The 25,752-nt window shown below is 37.6% G+C and overlaps 1 protein-coding gene across 3 annotated transcripts in view; it reads left to right on the forward strand.

Annotated features, from left to right (window-relative positions):
- The window catches only part of Senp6 (SUMO specific peptidase 6), a 93,371-nt gene that overhangs the window by 23,829 nt on the left and 43,790 nt on the right, over positions 1 to 25,752 (forward strand). For 2 of the 3 annotated variants that reach the window (XM_038321524.2, XM_042054644.1), the window contains 5 exons: positions 257 to 402; positions 1,984 to 2,088; positions 6,783 to 6,803; positions 11,483 to 11,553; positions 24,679 to 24,821. In XM_038321524.2, coding sequence (XP_038177452.1) covers positions 257 to 402; positions 1,984 to 2,088; positions 6,783 to 6,803; positions 11,483 to 11,553; positions 24,679 to 24,821 — 486 coding nt within the window. The remainder of the gene's footprint in view (positions 1 to 256; positions 403 to 1,983; positions 2,089 to 6,782; positions 6,804 to 11,482; positions 11,554 to 24,678; positions 24,822 to 25,752) is intronic. The other variant, XM_038321525.2, reaches the window with a different exon arrangement.

Genomic DNA, 25,752 nt, shown 5'->3' on the forward strand with positions numbered 1-25,752 from the left:
CTTTGACCATGTGAGTCCTGGGGGTCGAACTCTCAGTTGCCAGGCTTGGTGGCGAGTGCCTTTGCGCACCTAACCATCTCTCTGGTTTATTAAATGTGTAACCCAGGCTGGCCTTAAAATTGTGATCCTCCTGTCTCCACCTTCTGTGCCATCATAATTGGCTTTTTTTTAAAAAAAAATGAGTTTTCAGGCATTGTTCTTAAATTACCATGTATGTCGTTTATTGACTCTTTAACATCTATTAATCTTTTTGCAGTTACATCGGAGGTCTGAAATTGTTGCTACTAGTTCTGGTGACTTCATCTTGAAGACCTATGTAAGGCGAAACAAGACTGACAGTTTTAAAACTTTGAAAGGCAACCCAATTGGACTTAACATGTTAAGCAACAATAAAAAACTGAGGTACATTTAAAAGTTGAATCAGTTCTTTAAAAATAGATTGATGTGTAGGTATTATAGAGAAGGTAAAGGAAAAAGTTTCTACTTTGTGACTAGAGGCCTTCCCTACTCCATTTCTTTTTAATTTGTCAGTAAAGCCAGGACATTGCTTAGATTCTTTGAATCTTTAAAAAGATTTTTTAGACATTCATGCATTCATTCCTTTATCGTGTGTGTGTACATGTGTACACATGTATGTACACGTGCCATGATGTGTGTGTAGAGGTCGGACAGCAGTTTGAAGGAGTTGAGTTGTTCCCTCCCCCATGTGGGTTCTGTGATTGAGCTCAGCTTTGTTGGTTTGGTGGCACTTGTCTATACCTACTGAGTTACCTTACTAGATCCAGTCTTTTAAAGTCGTATTTTACATATTTATTTTTGTGTATGTGATGCATGCATGCGTACACATGTGTGCTTTATGTGTGGAAGCTAGACAGAATACTTTTTTGAGACCTGGTCACTATAGCCCTTGGCCAGCCTGGAACTTACTATGTAGATCAGACTATTCTCAGATTCAGAGATCCAAATGTACTGCCTCTGCCCCTGATTGCTGCTGGTTAAAGGTGTGGACTAGCACACTTGACCTATACTTTTTTTGTTGTTGGTTTTGTTTTGTTTTGTTCTTTTGAGACATGGTCTTTCACTGAACCTTTAGCTTGCTGTTTCAGGTGCAGGTGGACTGTTTTACCAGAGAGCCCTGAGGTCTGCATGGCCTCCCCTTGGCAGTGTTGTGTTGGGGCCTACACAAAACAAGGCTTGCACAAGGATGGATCTGAACCCAAGTTCTCATGCTCACACAACAAACACTTCACTTCCTGAGCCATCTCTCCAGTGCCCTTGGAGGCTTGATTTCAGGCTTAATTGTAGTGATTTCTGAATAAAGCCTGTTGTAAGAAACATTTTAGTATGTGACATCTCATGCATTTTCTTTTATGTTGGTATAGAGAAAAATCAGCCACAACATTAGAAGTTTAAGGCAGTATACATAGTAGATGCAGGAACTCACACTCACATACCTCCTACTTGAGGTCATTTCAGCTCACACTCACTAACATACTTCCTAGTTCAGGTCATCTTGTTTTTCTTTTAAAAGATTTTATTCCACTTCTTCAGATAAAACATTCCTTTCCTATTGGCTATGGTAGTAAACTGTTGTTATCCTAAGACTGTGCTATTAATATCAGTAACATCCCATAAATGGAGTTGAAAATCAGTCTTTTTAGAAAAGCTACTCTATCACCATGTAGCTAGCCCAATAAAATCTGTAAATACCAGGTAACTTTCAAGTTAGGAGAATTAAAGTTTTAGGCCTTGGACTTTGTTTGCTTTAGTATCCTAGTTATTCTTTTCCCTTGGTTTTGGAAATATTTGAAAAGATATTAGGAAGTATCCTAGTAGCCTATTTTAGAAATTTAATTAGATTTATCTTAGTAATATTATTTTAGTGCACAGCTTTTGCGTGCATGCTCAGATTTTAAAGGGTTGTTTTGTCAGGGTGTATGTGACTTTGTCTGTACAAACTGTTGTTTGTTTTTGGATGTGCAGTGAACATACAGCAGCTGCAGCACTGTGCTCCGGAACCGTAGTTCATGGCAGACGCTTCCATCATGCTCATGCGCAGATACCAGGCGTCAAAACGGCAGCCCAGAGGTAGGACCTCATTACCTTGGACTATAGAATTCCCTCTTTTAAAGCATTTTTTAAATTTTTAAAAAATTTTTTCACCCCTTTCATGTGTAGAACTTGGCAGTTTTCACTGTCTTTGAAGAGTTATATCTCCGACAAAATTCATGACTTGTTATACTTTATGTTTGAAAGTCACATTTTTGTGGAGAATTTAAAATAAGAACCATTTGCTCTATTATTTTCTAGGTCTAAGAAGATTCTTAATGAAACTGATAAGTAATATTGATCTAGCTTGACCTATCTTACTGGTAGTTGACCTAAGGAGCAAAACTAATTTTTATTAGTTTTCTTATTTTTAAGATTTCAGAGTTTCAAGCAAACCCTATTAGTTTAAAGTGTTTGGTCATATTATAATAAATTTAGGAGTTTTCACTAATGTTGAAAGTAGTGTTTCATCCTTAAAGCAGTGAAAATAATGGTTGAGAAAAGAATGGTCTTATAAACAAGTTTTAGCTTTTTCAGAATCAATTTTAGAATGTTAATATTTTCTTTCAATTGATTCAAGTTTCTTAGGCCCATATATATATATATATTATAACTTTTAACATTTATTTTTGTATACAATGTATACAGCGTATTTATTTATTGTTTGTTAATGTATGTGTTTATTTGGTTTTTCGGGACAGAGTTCTCTTTGTAGCCTTGGAGTCTGTCCTGGAACTTGCTCTGTAGACCAGGCTGTTTGAACTTTGCCTCCCTAGAGCTGAAATTAAAGGCATGTGCCTCCACTGCCTGATGTATTCTTTATATTTAAGCTTGTTACTCATTTTTTTAAAAGGATGTTTCAAACCTTAGAAACTTGCTACATCTGATGCTTATGTAGATTTACTACAATAAATCTTTGACAAAAATCTTTAAATTTTTCTCATAATTTAAGATGACTAAATGAAAGCTTGCTTTTCTTACATATGTTATTGTAGTTTTCACATAAAATTCTTAAGAAATTCAGTTCAATAGACAGAAGTTACTGCTCACACCAAAAATTTACTTTGTTATAATTCAGGGTACAAAAACAAATCAGGCTCTCAGGCCAACATGGGCACTAACATCAGGATAAAGGGTAAAAATAAGATGTGTGGTCACAGAAAAGATTAAAGTCAGAAAATTGTGTTTTGTTTTATACTAGGTCTTTGCCATATTGTGTGTTTTAGTGTGTATTGCTGCTCATCTCTGAAAATGATAAGATTTAGTTGGTAAGAGCTAGTGTTTATTGGTAAAAATATTGTTTTCTAAAAAAAGCTGCTGGAATTAGTTCCTGTCCCAAGACAATCCTGAGTCAGAATATCTGTCCCGCATGCTTACAGGCAGTAAGGGAAACATTCAAGGTTCTGGTGGCAGCACAGAGTCCGCTTATGTTTGTTGCAAGTCTGTGTAAGAGAAAATATGACTTGTCTTTTAAAGAATTTTGAACCCCAGAATCAAGTCATTGAAAGTTCTTCTGTTTTATTGCTTCAAAAACAAAGGGGTTTGTATGTTGCAAAACAGGTATAGATGAAAACCGTGTATTAGATGATTAATATGGCTAAATCCCGTCCTCTCAGATTGAATTTAAGAATAATGGTTAAGGACAGGAAGGCGAATAAATGAGTCCAGATATGCTGTCACATGCCTGCAATCCCAGCCTTAGTCAAGCAGAGGCAGCAAGAATGCCTTGGATTTGAAGACATCTCCAACTAGAGAGTTTAGTGAGGGCTACTGCAGGGGGAGACCCTGGGCCCTAATCACTACCACACTGCTCCAACCCTAGGGACAGGGACTTAGGTGTAAGTTCAGTATTTCGGATATGCAAACTGCCTGTGAGAATAGCATGGCATAGAGCAGTCCTGCAGGAGGATGACATACAGCAAACAGCCTTTGAGAGCGCTTCAGAGACCTAAACAGAAAAGAACTCTTTCTTATGATTTCTCCTAAATCTTAATTTGAAATTAAGAACTGTTACCAGTTTGGTAGTTTACAGAACATTTTTGGGAGAGAGTGATAGAGCTTGTTTTTTGTTTTTTTTTTTTTTTATGTCAGACACTGTATTCTAGTAGTTTGTAGTTTTTAAGAAAGATTGATAGTTTAGGGGGGAAGATGGTTGTCAGACATATCAGATTTGTATCATTTGGTGGAGATAACTTACTTTCTAATCTGTTTTCTTACTACTGTTCCAAAAGTTGTTTTATATATAAAAGATAGACTCATGCACTGATGATGCTAAAGGAAATTACAGAGAAAAATGAGCTGCAAGTATTTAAAAATCTGTCTACATTACTGCTCCACCCCACTTTTAAGCAGTTTTAAAAACTAACACTTTTTATAGTTGTATGTTTTCTTTTTAATTTCACTTTTTAATCATTATTTTCTTAGCTTTCTTTTATTTAAACTTTGGTTAGAAACTTTTAAAGGGAAAATAAATAAATGTCTTTAAAAACATGTGTGATCCAGTGGGGTGTGGCATATGTCTTAAAGTCGCCACTTAGGAGCCTAAAGTGTAGGGTCATTGGTTTGAGGCTAGCCTTCATTGAGACCTATCCTCAGATACAATATATATATATATATATTTATATATTGTATTTTATATATATGCTATATATAAATATGTTATATATATACATATATATATACATATATATATGTATATATATGAACTCTACTCAGAAACTGAGTTCCAGAATAAGCAAGATTTAATTATGAATGGATGGCTCTACCTTGAACATTTCAAAATCCTAAATCAAGACATGAATATCAGAATTAAATCAGTGTCTATTTTTATCTTTTTATTTTCATGATTTTGTTTGAAGATTTTTTTGTTTTTAATTATGCGTGCGTGCGTGCGTGCGTGCACATGAGTCTAAAAGTACTCAGAGGCCAGAAGAATGTGTTGGATCCTCTGCAGCTGGAGTTGTAGGCAGTTGTGTGTCCCTGATACAGGAGCCAGAAATTAAACTTGGGTCCTGTGTATGAGCAGTATCTGCTCTTAACCACTGAGCCATCTTTCTAACCCCTCCTTTTCTTTTTAAGCCCACTAGCACAGCCTTTGTTAAAAGAAGCTTTTTCTTGCCGTTTTGTATGAAATGGTTCAAAAGGAGTATAAGTTGACACTTTTCAAAGTCCTGCTTTATTAATAACTTCCACATGTTTAATCTATTTTTATATATGCCTGTATATCCTTCTGGTGTGAGCTTTGATAGTGTATACATTGACGCTTCTTGTGGAATGTTGTCATTTGTAAAGTAGACATCATGTGTATGTGTAGTTATGTGTGTGTGTTGTTAAGGATGGAATCCAGGGCTTCCACTTCCGCCAAGACATCCTGTCTTTAAAATGTATTTTTCTCAAGGATAAGGTGGTAATAATTTCTCTTCCTGCCTCTCAGTTTAGTGGGAAGAACCAAACCTATTTGCTCTATATTCTACACTTTTTGTTTTTTGTTTGCTTGCTTTTTTTTTTTTTAAACAGGTGAGTTTTAAAATTCTTTTTAGAGTTCTTGTTCGCCTCTTGGGATTAGCAGTATGATGTTAGAAGTATCTCACTTTTAGGTGTTTTAATGTTTCCTGGGGCTGTAGCTTTCTAAGGGAGATAGAAAGCCAGCTTATGTTTGAGCCTGGGTATTTATATTTCCTTGACTCAACCGAAATGCCATGTTAATCATTTTTCTGTCATCTGACAGATAAGTTTTCTATGAGTCTTTGGTAGCAAAGGTAAACTTTCAGATCTATTAGTGTAGATATATTGTTTCTTCACTGTTGAAAACTGTTTAATGTGTTTTTTTATTTATTTACTTATTTGGTTTTCGTTGAGACAGGGTTTCTCTGTAGCTTTGGAGCCTGTCCTGGAACTTGCTTTGAAGACCAGGCTGGCTTTTAACGCACAGAGATCCGCCTGTCTCTACCTCCCAAGTGCTGGGATTAAAGGCATGTGCCACCCCCAGCCAGCCTTTTAATGTGTCTTTTGCTCATTGGTTACTTTTTTCTTAATTTGTTAGATTGTACTGTTGTTGTGTACTTTAGTGGAAGGAATGTAATACTGAAGTTTTAAAATTTTGTTACTTGTTTTACTTACAATTTTGAACATTAATCTTTTATATGATGGAAAGCAATAATTTCAGAATGTGAGTTTTATTTTATTCTAAATTGAAGACTAGTTTTACTCAGGTAACTGATGTTTTCTGGAGGTGCCATGAATTGTGGAGAAATGTAGAAATAACTTTTATACATTGGACTTATGATAAGAGGCCATGATTATAAACCTAGGCTTTGTCTTGTGTCCTAAATAACATACAGTATTTATTCTAAGACTGCTGTGTAGTTAGAAACTTTGTTTCTAATATAATAAAACTGAAATTATTAGAGTTTTTTTGTAATTTCCAGGAAATAATCATTTCTTGAAAATGATATTTATGACTGTCATAAAATAATCTGTCATCAAATACTTTAGTTAAAGCACTTCTGAGAATTTTTAGTTTTGTGCATCCCTATCTTCCTATTAAATATTTGACAACTTATTTTATGTTGATCAAAATTGAAAAAATTAAGTTAACATATAGTATATGCAAAATATCATTAAGACCAATTGCTCCTATTAATAGTTTGCCTTGTTGACTGCAATGACAACTGCAATGACTTACCAACAGTGAAGTCTCCCGCTTACCTGTTTTTTCTTTTTCATGTTTTAAGCAATCAGGACCGCAAAGAAAGGTAAGCTTAATGTTGATGAAATTAGAACATGGGTGTAGCAATAAATTATCAGCTTATATGCTTTGAACAGTACCCTAAAGTGGAGTTCATCACAAAACTTACTATTTTAATAGAAGGAAACCTATTCATAGTACATTGTGATATTTGGTGTGTGGATAATGTTTCAGTCTAATTTTCAATGCATGTATATTGCATAGATGGTTATTATTGATTTATGCTGATGTCTGACTAATTTTCTTTAAAAATAAAATTTTCAGTGCCTTAACTATAAAGTTATTTGCAGTTAAATCACCCAACTCTTTCTAGCAGGATGACTTGAATAGCCTGAGTTATGAAGAGCACAGGATGAGCCAAACAGCAAGACCTGTCCATAGCCTGGAACTCACTACGTACATGAGCCTAGCCTTGCTCATAGAGTTTACATGCTCTGTAAAAATGGACTGGGAAACAACTTTTTCTTACAGAAATATTCTGAATGAAATATGTAGATATTGCTGCTTTTTGAGTGTGAACTGAATTTGTTGCCAAGTAGAGTGAGGGGGAAATGGTAGTTTTAGAATAGAGAAAACTGGTAAAGGTTACCTTAACCGAGAGGCTAAGGTTGGCCAGGTGTGGTGGCTCACAACTGCAGTCTCAGTATTTGAGAAGTTGAGGTAGTAGAATCCAAGTTGTACAAGCTCAGTCTGTGCCACGAGAGACTTTTACAAAGGGAAAGGCAGTCAGTGCTATACAGAGAAACCAAGTGGGCATGGTGCTGCACTCCTTGCTCCAGCAGTCAGGAGTGGTTGGTGGTACTACTCCAGAGCTGTGAACCCAGCCTGAAGACTGTAATTTAAGGAAAATAAGATCGTGAGTGGTAATTCAATTTTATTATCAGATAAAAATACGTTCACTTAAACAAGATCATTCTTATGGGTAAGTGAAGAGGCACGTTGATAAAGGTGCTTGTCACTAAACTTGACAACCTGAGTGTGAGATCTGGAATACATATGGAAACATTTTTATAGTAAGCTTAAGGGCTTTTTTTTTTTTTTTAAAGAAAGGATTTCTTTGTGCACCCCTGGCTGTCTTGTGCACCCCTGCCTCTTGAGTGCTGAGATTAAAGGTGTGTGCGACTACCACAGAGTTAAGGGATATTTTTGTGTTTGCATTTTATTTTAGTATAATTAAGAATAGCTGATTTTTCTTATTTGTGTAGGAAAACATGAAAGAAAATTTGAAAACAGTAACTATGAAGTCTGGAATACAAGCAAATGCGTGTAATATTACAATACATTTTAGCATTTTGGGTATTACATGATATTTATGTATTCATCCTTATTAGGAATTTATGGTAGTACAAAGAATCAGATTGCAAAGAGCATAGTTCACTAATACAGTATATATCATTTATTTTTCAGTGTGTTTATTTGTAACTGGTAAATAATTGTGGGGTTTTTGTTAAAAATATTCAACATTTCAAAATACTTAATGTTTCTGTTGCCTATAATTAAAAAATTGGAGACAGAATTACAGTGGAAGTATTACTATATTTCGTCAGTCTTTATTATAGCTGTGTAACTGTATGAAACATGAATATTTTAAGTTTAATGTAGTATAGTTAGGAGCCCAAAATGTTTTTTGAGATGGAGTCTCTTGCAGTCCATGCTGGCCTTTAACTCACTATGAAACCGAGGCTGACCTTGAACTCCTGATCATTCTGCCTTTCCAGCTGCTGGGATTATAGGCATGTGCACCATCTAGGCTAGAAGCTGAAAACATGCCCTTCAAAAAAATTAATTTTGAGTATTTAAAATTTATTCTTTAACAATTTCATAAAATATAGTATGAACAGATCCACCCAGTATCTTCCCATCCCTCTTTCTCCCTCTGAAGCCCTTTCTCTCCTTAACAAGTATCTACTTCTTCCTTTTGTTCATTCCCTCATCCCTGTGTCCCCCATGTCCCATGCCCCCCCCCCCGCCCCCTGCTAGAATTTAGTTAGAGTTCCTTGGATGAGCACAGGTAAGGGCTTTTGTTTTTTTAACTTAAGCAAGGAAAATTGACTACTGGCTATACCACTAAGAAATAATTATTGGTTCTTCTGTTAACCATTAACTGCCTGTGGCTCCTTAAGGAGAGATGGGACCCCATGAGCTTCTTCCCTATTGGTGATGGCATATTGATGGGCTCAGGCTCATACAGGTCTTGTGTAGGTAAATTCCACTGCTCAGAGTTTATGAGTGCAGCTACCATTTTACATCTAGAAAACAACATTTCATACCACTAATCCCCATTCCCCAGCTCTTTCATTCTTAGGACACTTCCCACTGAGCCTTTGTTTTGGGGGGTGGGGATGAAGTAGGAGTGTGTGCAGATGTCATGTTTAGAGCTGAACACTTAGCAGGCTCTTCTTAACACTGACCACTTCTGAGTCTCTGCATCAAACTGACATTTATTTCAGACAGAAACTTCTCTGAACAGGGCAGAAGTTAGCTCTGTCCTTTGGGTATAAACATAAATATTTAGAAGGCAATTTGATACTATGTTTATTTGGCAAACTAGCAACAGTAGATCACTACTATGACCTATGACCTCCCCAGTCAAGGGTTTTTGACTAGGTCTCTAGTATCAGGCATGAATTCCCTCCTGTGCAGAGGACCTCAGATCTAACCAGCAAAGAGCTGACTACCCCAGTAAACTTCATTCGCTATTAGACCAGTGTGCCTGTCCTGCCTGACTGATTGGCATTGTAACTAATAGGTTCATAATAAGGTATGGTCGTTTATAGGTCATTCAAGGAAGATATTACTTTTCTGTGCTATGAAAACTAGCTAGCAGGGCTTCTAGGCCTTCTTTCTTTGGTTTAGTGTCTTCAAGTATCCCAGATTGTTTTAGAACTCTGTGTAGTGAAATGACCTTGAACTTTTTTGGTGATTTATTATGTGTCTATGTATTTTCCTATGGATTTGGGCACATGAGTGCAGGTGTCTTTGGAGGTCAGAAGCATTGTCTCAACTCTTCCAGGAGCTGGAGTTATAGGTGACTTTGTGTGGGGAGGGTTTGGGAGTTGGGGGTAGGTGTGTGAGTGCCCGCTGGGAACAGAATTTAGGTCCTCTGCAAGGGAAGTTAAGATTGCTTTTAACTGCTGTGCCATCTCCAGCCCTAACCTTGAACTTCTGACCTCCTGCCTCTACCTCCTGAGTGATAAAATTACATCCATCCATACATACAATATGCAGTCTTCATGCAGGCTAAGCAAACGCAGTCCATCCACTGAGTTAAATCCCCAGTTTTCCCTTTTCAGTGGCACCATTGCTCCCACTGTGTGAAAGGAAAGTCCTTTCCCCACCCTCACACTTTATATCATCACAAGTTTACAATCTCGGCAGAGGGAAATTGTTCACATGTTCATGCTATCGCTCTAGTTATTGTTGCTGAGATTCGATTCTAAAATTGTTATTTAATAATTGTGTGGCTACGGACCAGTTAATCTGAACTCAACAGAAATCTGCTTGCCTCTGCCTCCCAAAGTGTTGGGATTAAGGGCGTGCACCACCACCGCCCTAGCCTCTGTCTCCTCTTTTAATAGTCTTTTCTTTGTTGTTTTTATTTAACTGCTTTGACTTTTATGTGTAAATATTAAATCCTTGAAAGAATATTCACTTGTGTTCTATTTAATGTAGTGATTTTCTCTCAGTACTAGCTACAGAAGAATTTTGTTCTTTCTCAGACTTAGTATACTTATATATACTATTTAGGACACTTAGTTACTGATGTTATTTTTAGATTGTTTGTCGAGGAAGTGTGGCAGTTTATGATTATACTCCCAGCACCAAGGCAGGAAGATTGCAAGTTCGAAGGCAGCCTGTGATACATAATGAGACCCCTTCTGAAATAATGATAATTGTATATTAAGTTTGACAGAGTAGTTTAATATTTTAAGACAGTGTCTTAAATATACCATAATGTCCTATGCAAGATAAGACCAAGACATTGCTTGTTCTATAATTGATTTGTATGAAACATTTTTTGTTCTGACTTAACATTGTCAAGATCAAACTTAACATTCATTTTTGGGGGGGGGTTCATTATTCATTTTACTTATTCATTACCTTTTAAATAATGAAAAACATGCAAAAATAGAGTTGTATTCATTTTGACAATTTTTTCAAGCTGATATGTAACAAGATTTTTAATGTGAATTTTTTAAACTGGTTAAATTTCAAGAGAGAAAGGTCTAGATTTTGCATTTGAGGCCTAAATATATAGTGTCTAAATTGATTACTTTAGAAGCCGGCTAAAGGTAGTGCCTGAAATACCAGCTATTGAGGCTAAGACAGAGGGTCTTTTGCATCTTTATGTTTAAGACTATTAATGAGGCATTTTTTCCCAAAAGATAGAAAAATTCAATTAAACAAATGATTGCCTTGAAAAACCCAGTAATTTGAATTTGTTTATTGAATGTGTGTCCCAGTAGTCAGTCCACTGTTGTGACGCTGGCGGATGAACAGTTGAAATGAGATAGCACCACTGCTGTCTAGCTGTAATTTTATTTTCCCAGTGCAGTTTATTTTATAGCTCCATTTTTTTAACATGACAAGTTATGGTTTCTCTGAATAAATGTAAGTAGTCCTTTGACCTTGTCGTTTTGAAAACTCCATTTCCTATTTGAATGAAATACAAATTTCCTTTTGTAGGAAAGAATATCCACCTCATGTCCAAAAAGCTGAAAACAACCCTGTAATGTTAAGTCATGTCCAAGGTGTAGGTAAGTGTACAATTTCGTTTGCTACTCTGAATGAGGAATGCAAATTGAGAGACTATAGATAGTAACTTTAGAATACTCTCCAACATAATAGAAATAATATTGAAAACCAGACTTGAGATTTTTTTATTTTAAATTGTGTCTTATATTGTCAGGATTGTTGCACAATCAGGTGAGTACAGTTTGAAATCTTTGGATTATGTTATGTTTTTGTTAAAGGTCCAAATATTAATTATAGATTATCTATAACTTTAAAATAGTTTTATATTAGATTCTATCAGTTTTGTATTAATGCAAAAAATTTATTTCACCATCAAATTGATTTTCCTTATATAAAACGGTGATTGTTTGTTTTGGTTTGGTTTTTGTGTTTTTGTTTGTTTGTTTGTTTGTTTGTTTTGAGGCAGGGTTTCTCTGTAGCTTTGGAGTTTGTCTTGAACTCACTCTGTAGACCAGGTTGGCCTCAAATTCACAGAGATCTCCTGTCTCTTCCTCCTGAGTGCTGGGATTAAAGGCATGTGCCACCACCGCCTGCTATTTTAATTATTTTTAAGGGGTATATGGGGATATGTGTCATTGGGCGTGTGTGCAAGTCAGAAGACAGCGTTGGGGAGTCTTCCCTCTCTGCACCTTGTTAAGGCAGTCTGTTTTGTTGTTTTTGCCACACTGTGTACTCCAGGATAGCTGGCCCCTGAGTTCACAGGCAACTCTCCTTCCCACTGTATCCTACCATAAGCAGTGCTGGGATTACAGATGCAGACCCCAGGATATAACTCTAGTGGTTGAGCATGCACTGCAAATGCTTTTACTCTCTGAGCCATTCTGCCAGCTCAGCATTGTTCTTTCTGTTTTAGAATAGCTGCTGCTGCTGCTGCTGCTGCTGCTTCCTTCCTCTTCCCTCTTCCTCTTCCTCTTCCTCCCATTCCCCCCCTTTCCCCTTCCTCAATTCCCACTTCCTCCTTCCCCCTTCCTCCCTTTCTCCCTTCCCCCTTCCTCCCTTTCTCTCTTCCCCCTTTCTCCCTTCCCCCTTCCTCCCTTCCCCCTTCCCTTTCCCTTTCCTTTTTTCTTTTGTTTTTTTGAGAGAGGGTTTCTTCTTGTAACAATCCTGGGTATCCTGGAACTCACTTTGTAGGACAGGCTGAGCTTAAACTCACTGTGATCTGAGATCGACCTGCCTCTGCCTCCCAGGTGCTGGGATTATTAAAAGTGTACACTATCACTTCCCAGCCTCTCATTTTTTTTAAAGATTTATTTTGGTTAATTTTATATGCATGTGTATGGGTGTCCATAGAGGCCGGAGGCTTCAGATCCTCCTAGAACGGGAGTTACAGAAGTTTTGAGCTTCCTAATGTGGGTGCTGGAGCTTATCTCTGGTCCTCTTTAAGAGCCATCTCCATAGCCCCTCTAAAGGATTTCTTAACATGTGTCTTCCTTGTTTATAGACAAGGCTTTGCTTGTTTTTAAAGATCGTGGTCCCTAGTGCCAAACTTTTGTACATGCATTGAGTATACCTCTGTTGTGTAAATAAAATACTTTGATGCTCAGCTTCATCATTTCTCATTATCATGTATTATTCATTTGAAATTTGAAATTTATTATACTTTACAGTGTATAATTATGTTAATAAATTGAGTTTAGCAATAATGACCATCTTCAATGTCCATTCTGTTACACTTCCCCCCCTTTTTTCTGAGATAGAGTTTTTTCTGTGGCTTTGGATCCTGTCCTAGAACTAGCTCTTGTAGACCAGGCTGGCCTCGAACTCTCAGAGATCTGTCTGCCTCTGTCTCCCGAGTGGTGGGATTAAAGGTGTGCACCACCACTACCCGGCTACACTTCCATTCTTTATTGAACTCTGACTCCATTCTACTTGCTAAGTCAAATGCATTATATTTATTATGTACTCGTATCCTTTTTCTTGTGAAAGATCCCTCTAAGTTCAGATTTTTTGCCTTTACTTTATAGAGAAGAGCAAATGGTGCCATAGAAGCATTGACTTATTTGCCCAGGCTTACAGAGATAGCTATGGCAGCTGGTTTGAAACCCAGGTCTGTTTAATGCCAAATCTCTTACTCAGTACAAGTTATTTTGATCTTGCGAGAAGAACAATACAAATACTATCTCTATTTGACAGATGTGTTACAGAGCGACAAAGTGATTAGACCCACTAGTAATATTTTAGGTGTCATTTAGCCAGTATGTTAAAATACTTAGTTTACCCAACAACACTCATTAATGTTCAACAATATTCATTCAGCTGTGCCCTGTAGCACACACCTTATATCCTAGCTCTCTGGGTAGAGGCAGATGGACTTCTGTGAGTTCAAGACCAGTCTGGTCCACATAGAAAGTTCAGGCCAGGCTGGGCGGTGGTGGCGCACGCCTTTAATCCCAGCACTTGGGAGGCAGAGGCAGGCGGATCTCTGAGTTCGAGGCCAGCCTGGTCTACAAGAGCTAGTTCCAGGACAGGCTCTAAAAGCTACAGGGAAACCCTGTCTCGAAAAAGGAAAAAAAAAAAGTTCAGGTCATCCAAGGCTAATAATAAGACCATGTCTCAAACACACAAACAAAAACTACCCAACAATATTCATTAAAGAATTAGAAATAATCTTTGGATTTCTTTGTGATTCACTTTAAAATAACTGTAGATATAATTATCTACTATTATTACAGAAAAATTGCAAAGCCATTATAAAATGGTTTCTATTCATCATTGTCATACCTTTTAAATCAATACTTTTGTCAAAAGTAAAGATTAGTATAAGCTATTTACCTGTTTGTTTATTGGGGTTCTGTTTGCTTTTTGACACAGGACTTCATTACATAATTCAAGCTTCCATAGTACTCTGTATAATGAATTAGCTCAAACTAGTGTTCTCCTGCCTTAGCCTTCTGAATGATGGGATTAATGGCATATGCCACTATAGGTCTGTCTTGTTATAAGACTATTTGCTAAGCTTGTTGAGCTTGTTCAGAACTAACCTCTTTTTCATTGATGCCTTTCCCACATAGCAATTAGTTGTTTTTTTAGTTCTGGATAATTTTGATGACTTCAGGGGAGTTGCTTTTGTAGTGCCTCTTGGTTTGTGTTTGATGATGATGGTAAGACTATCTCTGCTGTTTTTTCACAGCACAGAAATGATGTGCCTTTTTAGTGCATTATATCAGGAATTGCATGATTTTAATGTGTTTGGTTACTGGTGATGTTAGTTTTGATCACTTTGTTACATAGTAGTTTCTCCAGGGTTTCATCACTGCAAAATTAGTGTTTTCCTTTTGGTACTTAGTAAAGTTCTCTGATAATGCTGAGGTACTGCAGATTCTGACTTTATCATCCATTGGTGATTGTTGTGGGGGATGGTGTTGAACTTTTCAGAAAGCCTTATATGACTCAACCTCAAACTGGCTATGTCAAATTCTGGCTTCAAGTTCCAAATCCTTCTGTCTACACCTCTGGAGCTCTGGTATTATAAAATTGCACTGCATCTATAGCTTCATTAGTGGGTCCTAATGAAGCTGTTATTCATTCATACAACAGTTGTTATTTGATTTTTGTTTAATAATTTTCTGTTTTCTTCATTTATTTTTTATTTATTCTTTTTCATACAACAGTTATTCTCTTTTCTTCATTTATTTTCAGGAAAGTTATACTCTTTGTTATTTGTAAGTCCTTATGGGCAGTACTTAAATTTCAGGATAATATTTGCATATTTAAAGTATAAACTTTGTCAAGGGGAGAGGTATTTTTAAGAGTCTTGTATCCCAGATAGACTCTTGGTTTCTGTAGTGCTGGACATTGAACCCAGGATTTTGTTCATGCCAAGTAATCACTCACTTGACCTACCAATTGAATGATTCCAGCCAAGGCTGTACCTATCTTGAAAGTAAGGAAAAATTATATTGTGATGCTATTTATTTTTAATTATATTAACATAATGGAGCCTTTCATTTTCAGCCACTTTTGTGTTAAGCAGGTAGATATATGCTTGGTTATAGGATAAATTATGGTACTAGCATAATATTGCCTATAGTGCTGCATGGAGATCACGTGCAATTTTAGTGTTTTCTTTGGAGATTGTGTGTCATTAGTTTCTAGCATAGTTCCTGGAATATTTTTGTCTTTAAAAGAAATCACTGTGGTACTGACAAGATGGCACAGTGAATAAAAATGATTGAGCACTTGTATCTGAGAACCTGAGTTTGGTCCCTCACTCAAAGGTGGAAGGAGAGACTTGACTCTAAAACTACCACCCAACACCCACCCACATGTGCACCATGGTATGCACACACCTGCACTTAAACACTTTATAAGTTACCACCACCATTATCAAATGAATTTTATAATTTAAATAGAATTTGTGTTCTTGATATCAAGATGATATTTATTTATTTATTATGTATACAATATTCTGTCTGTGTGTATGTCTGCAGGCCAGAAGAGGGCACCAGACCCCATTAGAGATGGTTGTGTGTAGAAGGGTGGCAGGGCTGTGTCCCGCCACCCGGCTAGCTTTACACCCAAATAATTACACGGAAACTGTATTCATTTAAACACTGCCTGGCCCATTAGTTTCAGCCTCTTATTGGCTAACTCTCACATTTTGACCAACCCATATGTAATAATCTGTGTAGCACCACGAGGGTGGCTTACCAGGAGAGATTTTAACCTGCGTCCGTCTTGGAGAGGAGAGGCATGGCGACTGACTATGGCAACTGCCTGAAGCATCTCCTCACTGCCTTCTACCCAGCATTCTGTTCTGTTAACTCCACCTACCTAATTTTCTGTCCTATTAAAGGGCCAAGGCAGTTTCTTTATTAACCGATGAAACTAACACAGACACTCCTCCATCAGTTGTGAGCCACCATGTGGTTGTGGAGAATTGAACTCAGGACCTTTGGAAGAGCAGGCAATGCTCTTAACCACTGAGCCATCTCTCCAGCCCCCAAGATGATTTTTTTACATTTATTTATTTAGTTCATTGGTATGTGTGTGTATGCACATGAGTGCATGTGCGTGTGTGTGCATGTAGTACAAGTGCTACATCCCATGTGTAGATTTCAGAAGACAACCCTGCTCGCCTATGTATTCTACTTTGTGGGCTCAGAGGATTGAATTTAGCAGCATACATCTTTGCCTCTAAGCTGTCTTTCTTGCTTTAAGTTCTTATTATTCTACTTGCTCCCATTTTTGAGTTTAGTATATATTTAATAGTGAGTTTTAGTCTACCCTTTGGTAGCATTTATATAAAAAGTTAAAGCTTATTAACTATTAAGTAATTTTTTAGGTTTTGTTAAAGCACATTGGATTCATTGTTTGTTTTGTTTGATAGTATTAATTTTTCCAAGCATATAAGATCACATTTATATGATACATTAAAACCACTCATTTTCCTTCTGCTTTTCATTTTTTAAAGCTTCCTTTTCATTTTGAAACTGTTTTTAGTCTTCCTCTTAAGAGTTTAGAAATATTGACATTATATGCTATCTTTTAATACATACATTTTAACTACATTTTCATGCAGTTATACAACAATCAACAATCAACTGATAAATCACTCCTTAATTCACATGTACAGAAGGAAAGTGTCCTCTCATATTCAACCAGTCCATTTTAGTATCTTAAAACTTAATCTCACCTTTCTGTCCCTGTGCAATGAGCCTCCATAGCTTTGGAGTATATGCCTATAGATTCAGCAACTATGATCAATTGTATTTGAAAAAAGAATTGGAAGGCTAGAGCGAGCCTGTCAGAAAAGGGCAGATCCTGCAAGTAACCCCACCTTTTTTGATACATGTCCGGGCTTGCCCTGATATGTGCAAAGGTGCGACAACCAATCAAATTTAAACTAGTGTATTCATTGCTTGCTTAGCCAATCATGTTTGATGGAGATGACCTAACTGTCCATGTAATTTCCCTTGCAGTGTATAAAAGGAGCATGTGAGCTTCTCTCAGGGTTGCTGCCATATTGTTGTGTGACTGACCCCTAGATGCAGAATTTGTTCTCAAGAAATAAACGCTCTTGCAGATTGCATGTGTGAGTGGTGGTCTTTGTGGAGTGATCTGTGGACCCTAACAGCTTATTTGAATATCTTTATATAGAATAGTTTACTTGATAAGCATCAATTGCTGTTAATACATTTTTTAAATTTTTTTATTCTTTTCTCATACAATACACCCAGATCACAGCTCCCCATTCTCCCCATTCTTCACGATCCATCCTTTGCTCTGTTTTCCCCCAGAAAAGAGCAGACCTCCCAGAGACAAACAAATACAGCACAACAAGATGCAATAAGACCAGGCACAAATGCTCACTTTAAGACTGGGTGAGACAACCTAGTAGAAGAAAAACGGTCCCAAGAGCAGGCAAAAAGTCAGAGACAGTCCCCTTTTCCACTGTTAGGAGTCCTACAAGAAGACTGTGCTATATAATCATAACATAAATTCAGAGAACCTAGCACAGTCCCTTGCAGGCTCTGGGATTGCTGATTTAGTCTCTGAGCTCCCACAAACCTTGCTTAGTTTATTCTTCAAATTCTGCTCAATCAGTGGCCTCCACCCTTCTGGTTTCCACAATTCTTCCTCCTCCTCCTCTGAGCTCTGAGGGGAGGGACCTATGGAAATCTCCAACCTGGGCAATCTCTCTCTGCCTAATGTTTGGCCTTGGGTCTCGGCATCAGCTCCCATCAGCTGAGGGAGACAGTGAATGGGCTAGGCTTCATTCTTTGAGTATAGCAGAACATCATTAGTAATCATTTTGTTTCGTTTATTTTATTACTTATTTTTTGGCCAGTTGTATTTGATTCTACTCTAGGTTTCTGGGCTGTACAACCTTGTGTTCCTGGTCATCTGGGCAGTGTCAGGCATGGGTTCCGTCTCATAGTTTGGGTCTCAAATTAGACCAGTCATTGGCTGGATCCTCAACACAAGTTATGGGTCACCATTTCTCAACACACCTTTCAGTCAGGACAAAATGTATATCTAAGTTTTGTGGTCGGGTTGATGTCCCAGTCCTCCCACTGGAAGCCCTGCATAATTATAGAAGATGTCCACTTCAAGTTTCGTATCCTCCCTTGCTAGGAGTCTTCACTAGGTTCATCCTCAGAATGAACAGAGTAATCCCCATCTAAAAAGAGAAGTTGTTATTCTCACCCTTTAAGAATACTGATCTCCATGAACTTTCGTGTTTTTTCTGTTATTAGAATATTAATAATCACTTCTTTAGTCATAGCTTTGTTGATTTTTAAGAGCACAGATATTTGAATTTTGCCCTACAGCAGTTCACAGGCATTGATCCAAATAACTTCAGTTAAGAAACAGAATTCTGCTTTAGTTGTGGTATCTGGGTCTTGTTTCTTTTTAGTGATGCTAATGAACACAGTATCATCTGCTTTAAACACACTGTATGGTAGTCGTGATCTTAATACTTAATTTGGTTCTGCAAAAGCATACATTTAACAGTATAAGTTATTATGGAAAATTAAAGTGAAAAATAATACCTTGGTTTAATAAAAAATTGCATCTGTATTGAACATATACCCCTTTGTTTTGTTTTTATTCACTAAACAGCATAGTAAGATAACCTCTTACATAGCTTATAGAATATGTTAGGTAACATAGATAATCTAGAAGTGATGTAGAGACAGATATGTATAGATTATGAAAGTATACTACACTTTCTTTCAGGTAACAAGCATTTACAAATTGTAGTCTTAAGGAATCCTGTTATTAGGCCCCTCTCAGGTACAAAGAAAAGGCCATATACTTATTTTAAATAGAATGCATACCGTTACACTGTACTTAATTAAATATTACTTGTATTTATGAAACATTTGCCAGAAAACCAATACATACTTGAACTGAATAATGTGCACAGACCTTGTGTTCAGTTTATAAAATCTAATGAAAATTTTATATTTTATTGTGGATTTCCTTTATGTTCATAATTGAGTTTAATAAAAAGAAATTTCATTGGGGCCTGGTGTCACAGCCTTTAACCCCAATACTCTGCGAGGTCATGGTCAACCAGGGCTGCATAGTGAGACCTTTCTCAAAATAAAATAAAACAAATCTGAAGCAGCATGTTGTTTAAAGGGGTTGAGGAATCCTTTGAGGCATACCCTTTGTTGCTCAGTCTGGTCTGTTTACTCCTGGGCTCGATTTCCTTGCCTTGGTCTTTCAGGTACTCAAAACCCATATCCTATTGAGGGCCATGTTTTTCAGACTTACTTTGCTGTAAATTAATTTTTACAAGAAATTCATTATATTCTGGACACCTATTTATGTACTTTCTGATTAAAAAAATGTCTGTGTTCTTTTTTACTCAGAGTGCAATAGTATAGCTCTGAGTGAAAATTTGTTTAGAAATAGCAAAGTAAGTCGGGCGGTGGTGGTACACGCCTTTAATCCCAGCACTTGGAAGGCAGAGACAGGCAGATCTCCGTGAGTTCGAGGCCAGCCTAGTCTACAAGAGCTAGTAGTTCCAGGACAGGCGACAGGCTCCAAAGACACGGGAAACCCTGTCTTGAAAAACAAAAACAAACAAAAACATAAATAACAAAGTAAACTATCCCTTATTAAAGCCACTAACATCTAGACTAGCTTGTTTCTGTGTGTAACATCAGGGTAAAACTTTGATAGGTTTTTTGTTTTGTTTTTTCTGTCTTTTTGTCTTTTATGTCCTTTGGCTGTAGGCTAAGTCTTCAGTTTCTAAGTTTATGTATGCATGGCTCAGTGTCTCTATAGTAAAGGGTAATTCATTTTCAAAGGTCACATAAAAGCAGCATCTCTTCCCCTAAACTCCCCCACTTCTGCCTCCCAAGTACTGGAATTAAACACGTGCCCCACCACACCGCACTAATTTCATACTTAAATACATCATATAGTTTTGTCTTTATGCAGTTCATTCATATGCTAAATACTTGTTTAGTTTTTGTCTTTTGTAGTTTCTGGGCGTTAAAAAAATATATGACAGCCAGGTGGTGGTGATACATCCCAGCTCTTGGGAGGCAAAGGTAGGCAGGCAGCTTTCTGTTAGTTTGAGGCCAGCTTGGTCTACAAAGTGAGTTCCAGGACAGCCAGGGCTGTTACACAAAGAAGCCCCATCTCAAAAAACCTTATTTCTCATAGTCATATTGACAACAATAGACTAGTACAAGCAAGTATTTTATTATTTAATGAGTGCTACTATAAATACAAATTGGGTACCATGGATTGATTAATTGGCCAGGGTGGGATAAATGCAGTTTCTTAGCAAAGAAGACTGTTGATTCATCAGGTAAATTGAGTAGATGTTGCTTCATGGAGAGGAACATATGAGAGAGAATAAAACTGAACTGGAGAAATGAACCTCTGTGAGAAGAAACAGAGAAACAAGGCTGGCGTGTTCATGAAGCTTTGAAAACTTTAGAAGAGAAAAAGAAGCTGGATATGGTGGTATATGGCTGCTGTAACATTTAAAATATGAAGAATGTCTATCTAACTGAAATATATCTCTATATATCTAAAAAATCTAACTAACATGACTACAAGCTTGACTATTATTGATGATTATCCATTAACAACCTATATACATTACATTTTTAAATGAACTACACAATCACAATACCTTAGTCAAGGTCAGAAATACATATACATATAACAAAATTGACCTTAAAATGCATACTAATGCAAATTATTCATATCTATATCATATCCCCCTTTAAATGTAAAAGAACATTTATAAACAATATTTGGGAATATGGACGTAGTTTTCTCTTCAAACTTCTTCCTGCTGTATGGGGGCACTGATTTTTCATGGTATATAACCTGTGTGCTAGGTACATCTCAGTCGGCAGTTGAGCAAAGTAATTTTTTGAGGGTGTTCACAGCAACCTTTCAGGAGGGCGTGGTCTATCTTACCATATTGGGATAGAAGCAATCCACAGGGTCTCATCCTCTGTGAAAACAAAAGAACTTTTCTAAAGCATCATGACCTTAGATCCAAATTTTGAAGTCAAGATACCTTTAGAACATATATGCAGGTTCGGCTTGGCCGCCCGTTTAATGAAATGTTTTTTTGTACTTAGCTCCTTCACAGTCAAAAAATTCAAACAAAACACAATAATACAAAGAATCCAGACTCTCTGTGAATTTTCCACTTTTACGTGGCTTATTTTTCTTTATTTCTTTTAATCTATAACTATCTGTACTCTGTCTCTTGAAAGACTTTACCCTTTTTTTAAGGCATTAACTTTATTCTCTCTCTAATTTTTTTCTTTCCCAAGCCTACGTACACTCATCCAACATTGTGACCCATTTAAAGGTCTTTTATGTCTGAATCTGTCCTATTGTGAATCTGTAATTCCTTACTGTCCAGGAGCACTTCTTAAAATGCTAAGCACTTCTTAAAAACTTTAGTTGCACCATGTAGAGGTAGTACGGTACCAGTACCGCCTGTTTCCTGCCCAGTCTAAACCTTAACTGTGCTGTTATTATGGTAATTACCATAGTTCCCACCTGAGGTCAGCACAGTTCAGCTTGGCAGAGCGGAGCCTGAGCTGCTTGTGACTGAATCAGTTGCAGCTCTGGGCTGCAGAGTGGCATGCTGTTCTGGATGTTGGCTCCAACTCTCTCCAATCTAAAAATGGAGGACGTACCATTTTCTACTAGCTCTGGGGCTGCCAGGTAGGAGCCACACCTTTAACTCTTTAACTCTTTAAAACCTTTAAGCACTTTAACTCTTGAGAATGAGCTTTTTTTTTTTTTTCTTTTTTTTCTTTTTTTTTTTTCTCAATTACAGCCTAATCTGCCAGGCAGACCACTGCACAGCCTGGAAACATCTCTGTGTATGGCGGAGGGAGTCTGCCATGCTCTCCCGCTTGTGCACACTTAGTAAACCTGATCCGGCTGTCTGCCCAGCTGCAGGCAGGGAGCACTGAGCCATTGGCATGGACTCAGTACTTTCTTCCTGATACTGAGCGGGCACACAAACATCCAGTCCCATAAAAACCATTGAAATGCTTTATAGCCAGAGTCCGCGCTGGCGGCACAGTGCAAAAAGCTGCATTTTAAAACCGCGCATTTTAAAATTTTTTCCCTGCTATGGCTGCTGAGTCAGGGAAATTTCTCTGCAGCACGCCAGCAACAAACAGCAAAAATCTTCGTTAAACTCTCTCTCCCTTTAAGTGGATTTAGTTACCATGTTGGGTGCCACTCTGTTGTGATGGGAGCCGCGGGCTGCTTCCCGCCACCCAGCTAGCTTTACACCCAAATAATTACACTAAAACTGTATTCATTTAAACACTGCTTGGCCCATTAGTTTCAGCCTCTTATTAGCTAACTCTCACATCCTGACTAACCCATATTTAGTAATCTGTGTAGCACCACAAGGTGGTGTCTTACTGGGAAGAATCTTATCCTGAGTCAGAGGAGAGGCATGGCGACTGCCTGAGGCTTCTGCCTGACTCTGCTTTCTTTCTCCCACAATTCTGTTCTGTCTACTCCGTCTACATAATTTTCTGTCCTATTAAAGGGCCAAGGCAGTTTCTTTATTAACCAATGAAAGTAACACATAGACAGATGACCCTCCTCCATCATGAGAGAGAATAAAACTGCACTGGAGAAATGAACATCTGTGAGAAGAAACAGAGAAACAAGGCTGGCGTGTTCATGAAGCTTTGAAAACTTCAGAAGAGAAAAGGAAGCTGGATATGGTGGTATATGGCTGCTGTAATATTTGGGACCCAGAAGCAGAAGAAGCACACAAATTTAAGTCTAGTCTGGATTACATAGTGAGTTCATGCTGGCCAGATTAACATAGCTGGACCTCATCTCAAAACGGAACGGATAAAAAAAGAAATATTAGAACTATCTAGCAAAGTCTGGGGTGTGCCAATAGAGCAGTTACATTGAAACATAATGAAGACAATTCTCATATTTCTAGGGGAATAATACATATCCAAACAATCACTACCACATAAACATCTACAAATAGCTTAAGGATCAGTTTAGTTTTACTTTATCAAAATCTTTATAGGAAATATTTGAATTTCTGTTTTCTAATTAGTAATCTAAGAATAAAGCTAAGTTGGGGGAAAGGGCATCTGTGGTTTAGTATATAGTATGTTTGTTGCCTTATTTCAACTGAATAAAACGTTGCCATACTAATGAAGTAGTCTGTAGTGTAGAAATCTTGAGAAGGGAAAACCAGGTAACAGTAGCATGGGCATTACTGCCTTAGTCTTAAAGGTCTTGGTTTTTGTTTTTTACATGTATGTGTATGACTGCATGTGTGCATGTTGGTGTGTAAGTAAATAAGTCATTAAGGAACAATTTTCAGGAGTTCTCTTCTTCCATCATGTGGGTCCTGAGAATCAAATTCATGCCCACTAGCCTCTGATCATTCTTTTTTTTTTTATTAAAAATTTCCGCCTCCTCCTTGCCTCCCATTTACCTCCCCCTCCCCCTCCACTCTCCCTCCCTCTCTTGTCCGAAGAGCAGTAAGGGTTCCCTGCCCTGTGGGAAGTCCAAGTTCCTCCTTCCTCCATCCAGGTCTAGGAAGGTGAGCATCCAAACAGGCTAGGCCCCCCCCACCAAAGCCAGTATGTGTAGTAGGATCAAAATCCAGTGCCATTGTTCTTGGCTTCTCAGCAGCCCTCATTGTCCGCCATGTTCAGGGAGTCCGGTTTTATCCCGTGCTTTTTCAGTCCCAGTCCAGCTGGCCTTGGTAAGCTCCGATTAGATCAGCCCCACCATCTCGGTGGGTGGGAGCACCCCTCGCAGTCCTGACTTCCTTGCTCATGTTCTCCCTCCTTCTGCTCCTCATTTGGAGCTCAGTCCGGTGCACCAATATGTGGCTCTGTCTTTATCTCCATCCATCGCCAGATAAAGGTTCTGTGGTGATAAGCAAGATATTCATCAGTATGACTATAGGATCTGGCCATTTCAGTCTCCCTCTCCTCAGCTGCCCAAGGAACTAGCTGGGGGCATCTCCCTGGCTCTGATCATTCTTTATCATACATGTTTACACACTATCCCATTTTAACTAAAAAATTAATGTTTGAAAATATGGACTTTAACTCTTCTATAAAAAAGATCATGAAGAACTTAATAAATTTAAATTCAGTGATTTTCACACCTGTTTCCTTTAGATCGTATAATGAAGAAAACAGAAGAGTCGGAATCATATATAGAGCCTGAAATTAAGAGGAAAGCACAGCAGAAACGGCACTGTAGCACCTATCAGCTATCTCCACTTTCCCCTGCTTCGAAGAAGTGTTTGACCCATTTAGAGGTAGGTAGAGAACTTTATTACTATCTTAAAATTAATTTTATGGCTGTCTATGTGTACAAATAGTGCCCACTGTCTGGCATGGATCCATATCAAACCTAGAAACGCTTAAAAAAGAAAAAATAAGAGGGCTTTCAGACCTACCCCCCCCCCCAAAAAAAAAATGGGAGCTAAATGTAGCTTCTTGGTAGCTGCAATTTTTTTTCAGATAGGCTCTGTTTGCTGGTGGTGAGCAGATGTGTAACTCCTTTAAGAAACTTCCTGGTTCATGCTGGTAGAATGGAGGGATCTTTTTAGAGGTCCTTCTGTGGAGCACTTGAATGGGATTTGTGGGCAGCATGGGCCAACTGCTTTTCAGAGTTTGGGTGGTAAACATGGGTCCCAGAGCTGGTGGGTGGTAAATGGACCTCTGCCATGTTGGAAAGCTAAGCAGGGTAGAACCAACAGCCAAAGTGGCTGCTCTGGTCCTAGCCATTCCTGCTTAACAGTTCACAGCAATGATCAAAAAAGGATTATAGATACGTAATAAAGACAGATTCAGATAAAAATAACCTTCTGAATGGATCACAGTGTGTTTAAAAAAATATTCATAGGCTTTAGAAACAAAAAGAAAATGGGTATAGACAATTATAGAAAGCAACAGTTTTATAAAACAAAGTATATAAAGAGATAGTAAAAGTTATATTAAAAAGCCATCTAAAGATGGAAAATACACAGAGAATCTGAATTATGTATACTATTGTGTTTTCTTTTAAGTTTTTGGCTGTTAGTGAGCTAACTGCAGAGAGACATTTGATTTGGGGGACTTCTAAACTAAACCAACATATATTTTAAGGGTATCTTGACTTCAAAATTTGAGTCTAAGGGTATGTTACTTTGGAAGAGATTCAATGTTTGTTTTCACAGAGGATGGGAACCTGTGGATTCCTTCCAG

The sequence above is a fragment of the Arvicola amphibius genome, chromosome 3 (assembly GCF_903992535.2).
Source record: "Arvicola amphibius chromosome 3, mArvAmp1.2, whole genome shotgun sequence".
Lineage (NCBI taxonomy): Eukaryota > Metazoa > Chordata > Mammalia > Rodentia > Cricetidae > Arvicola > Arvicola amphibius.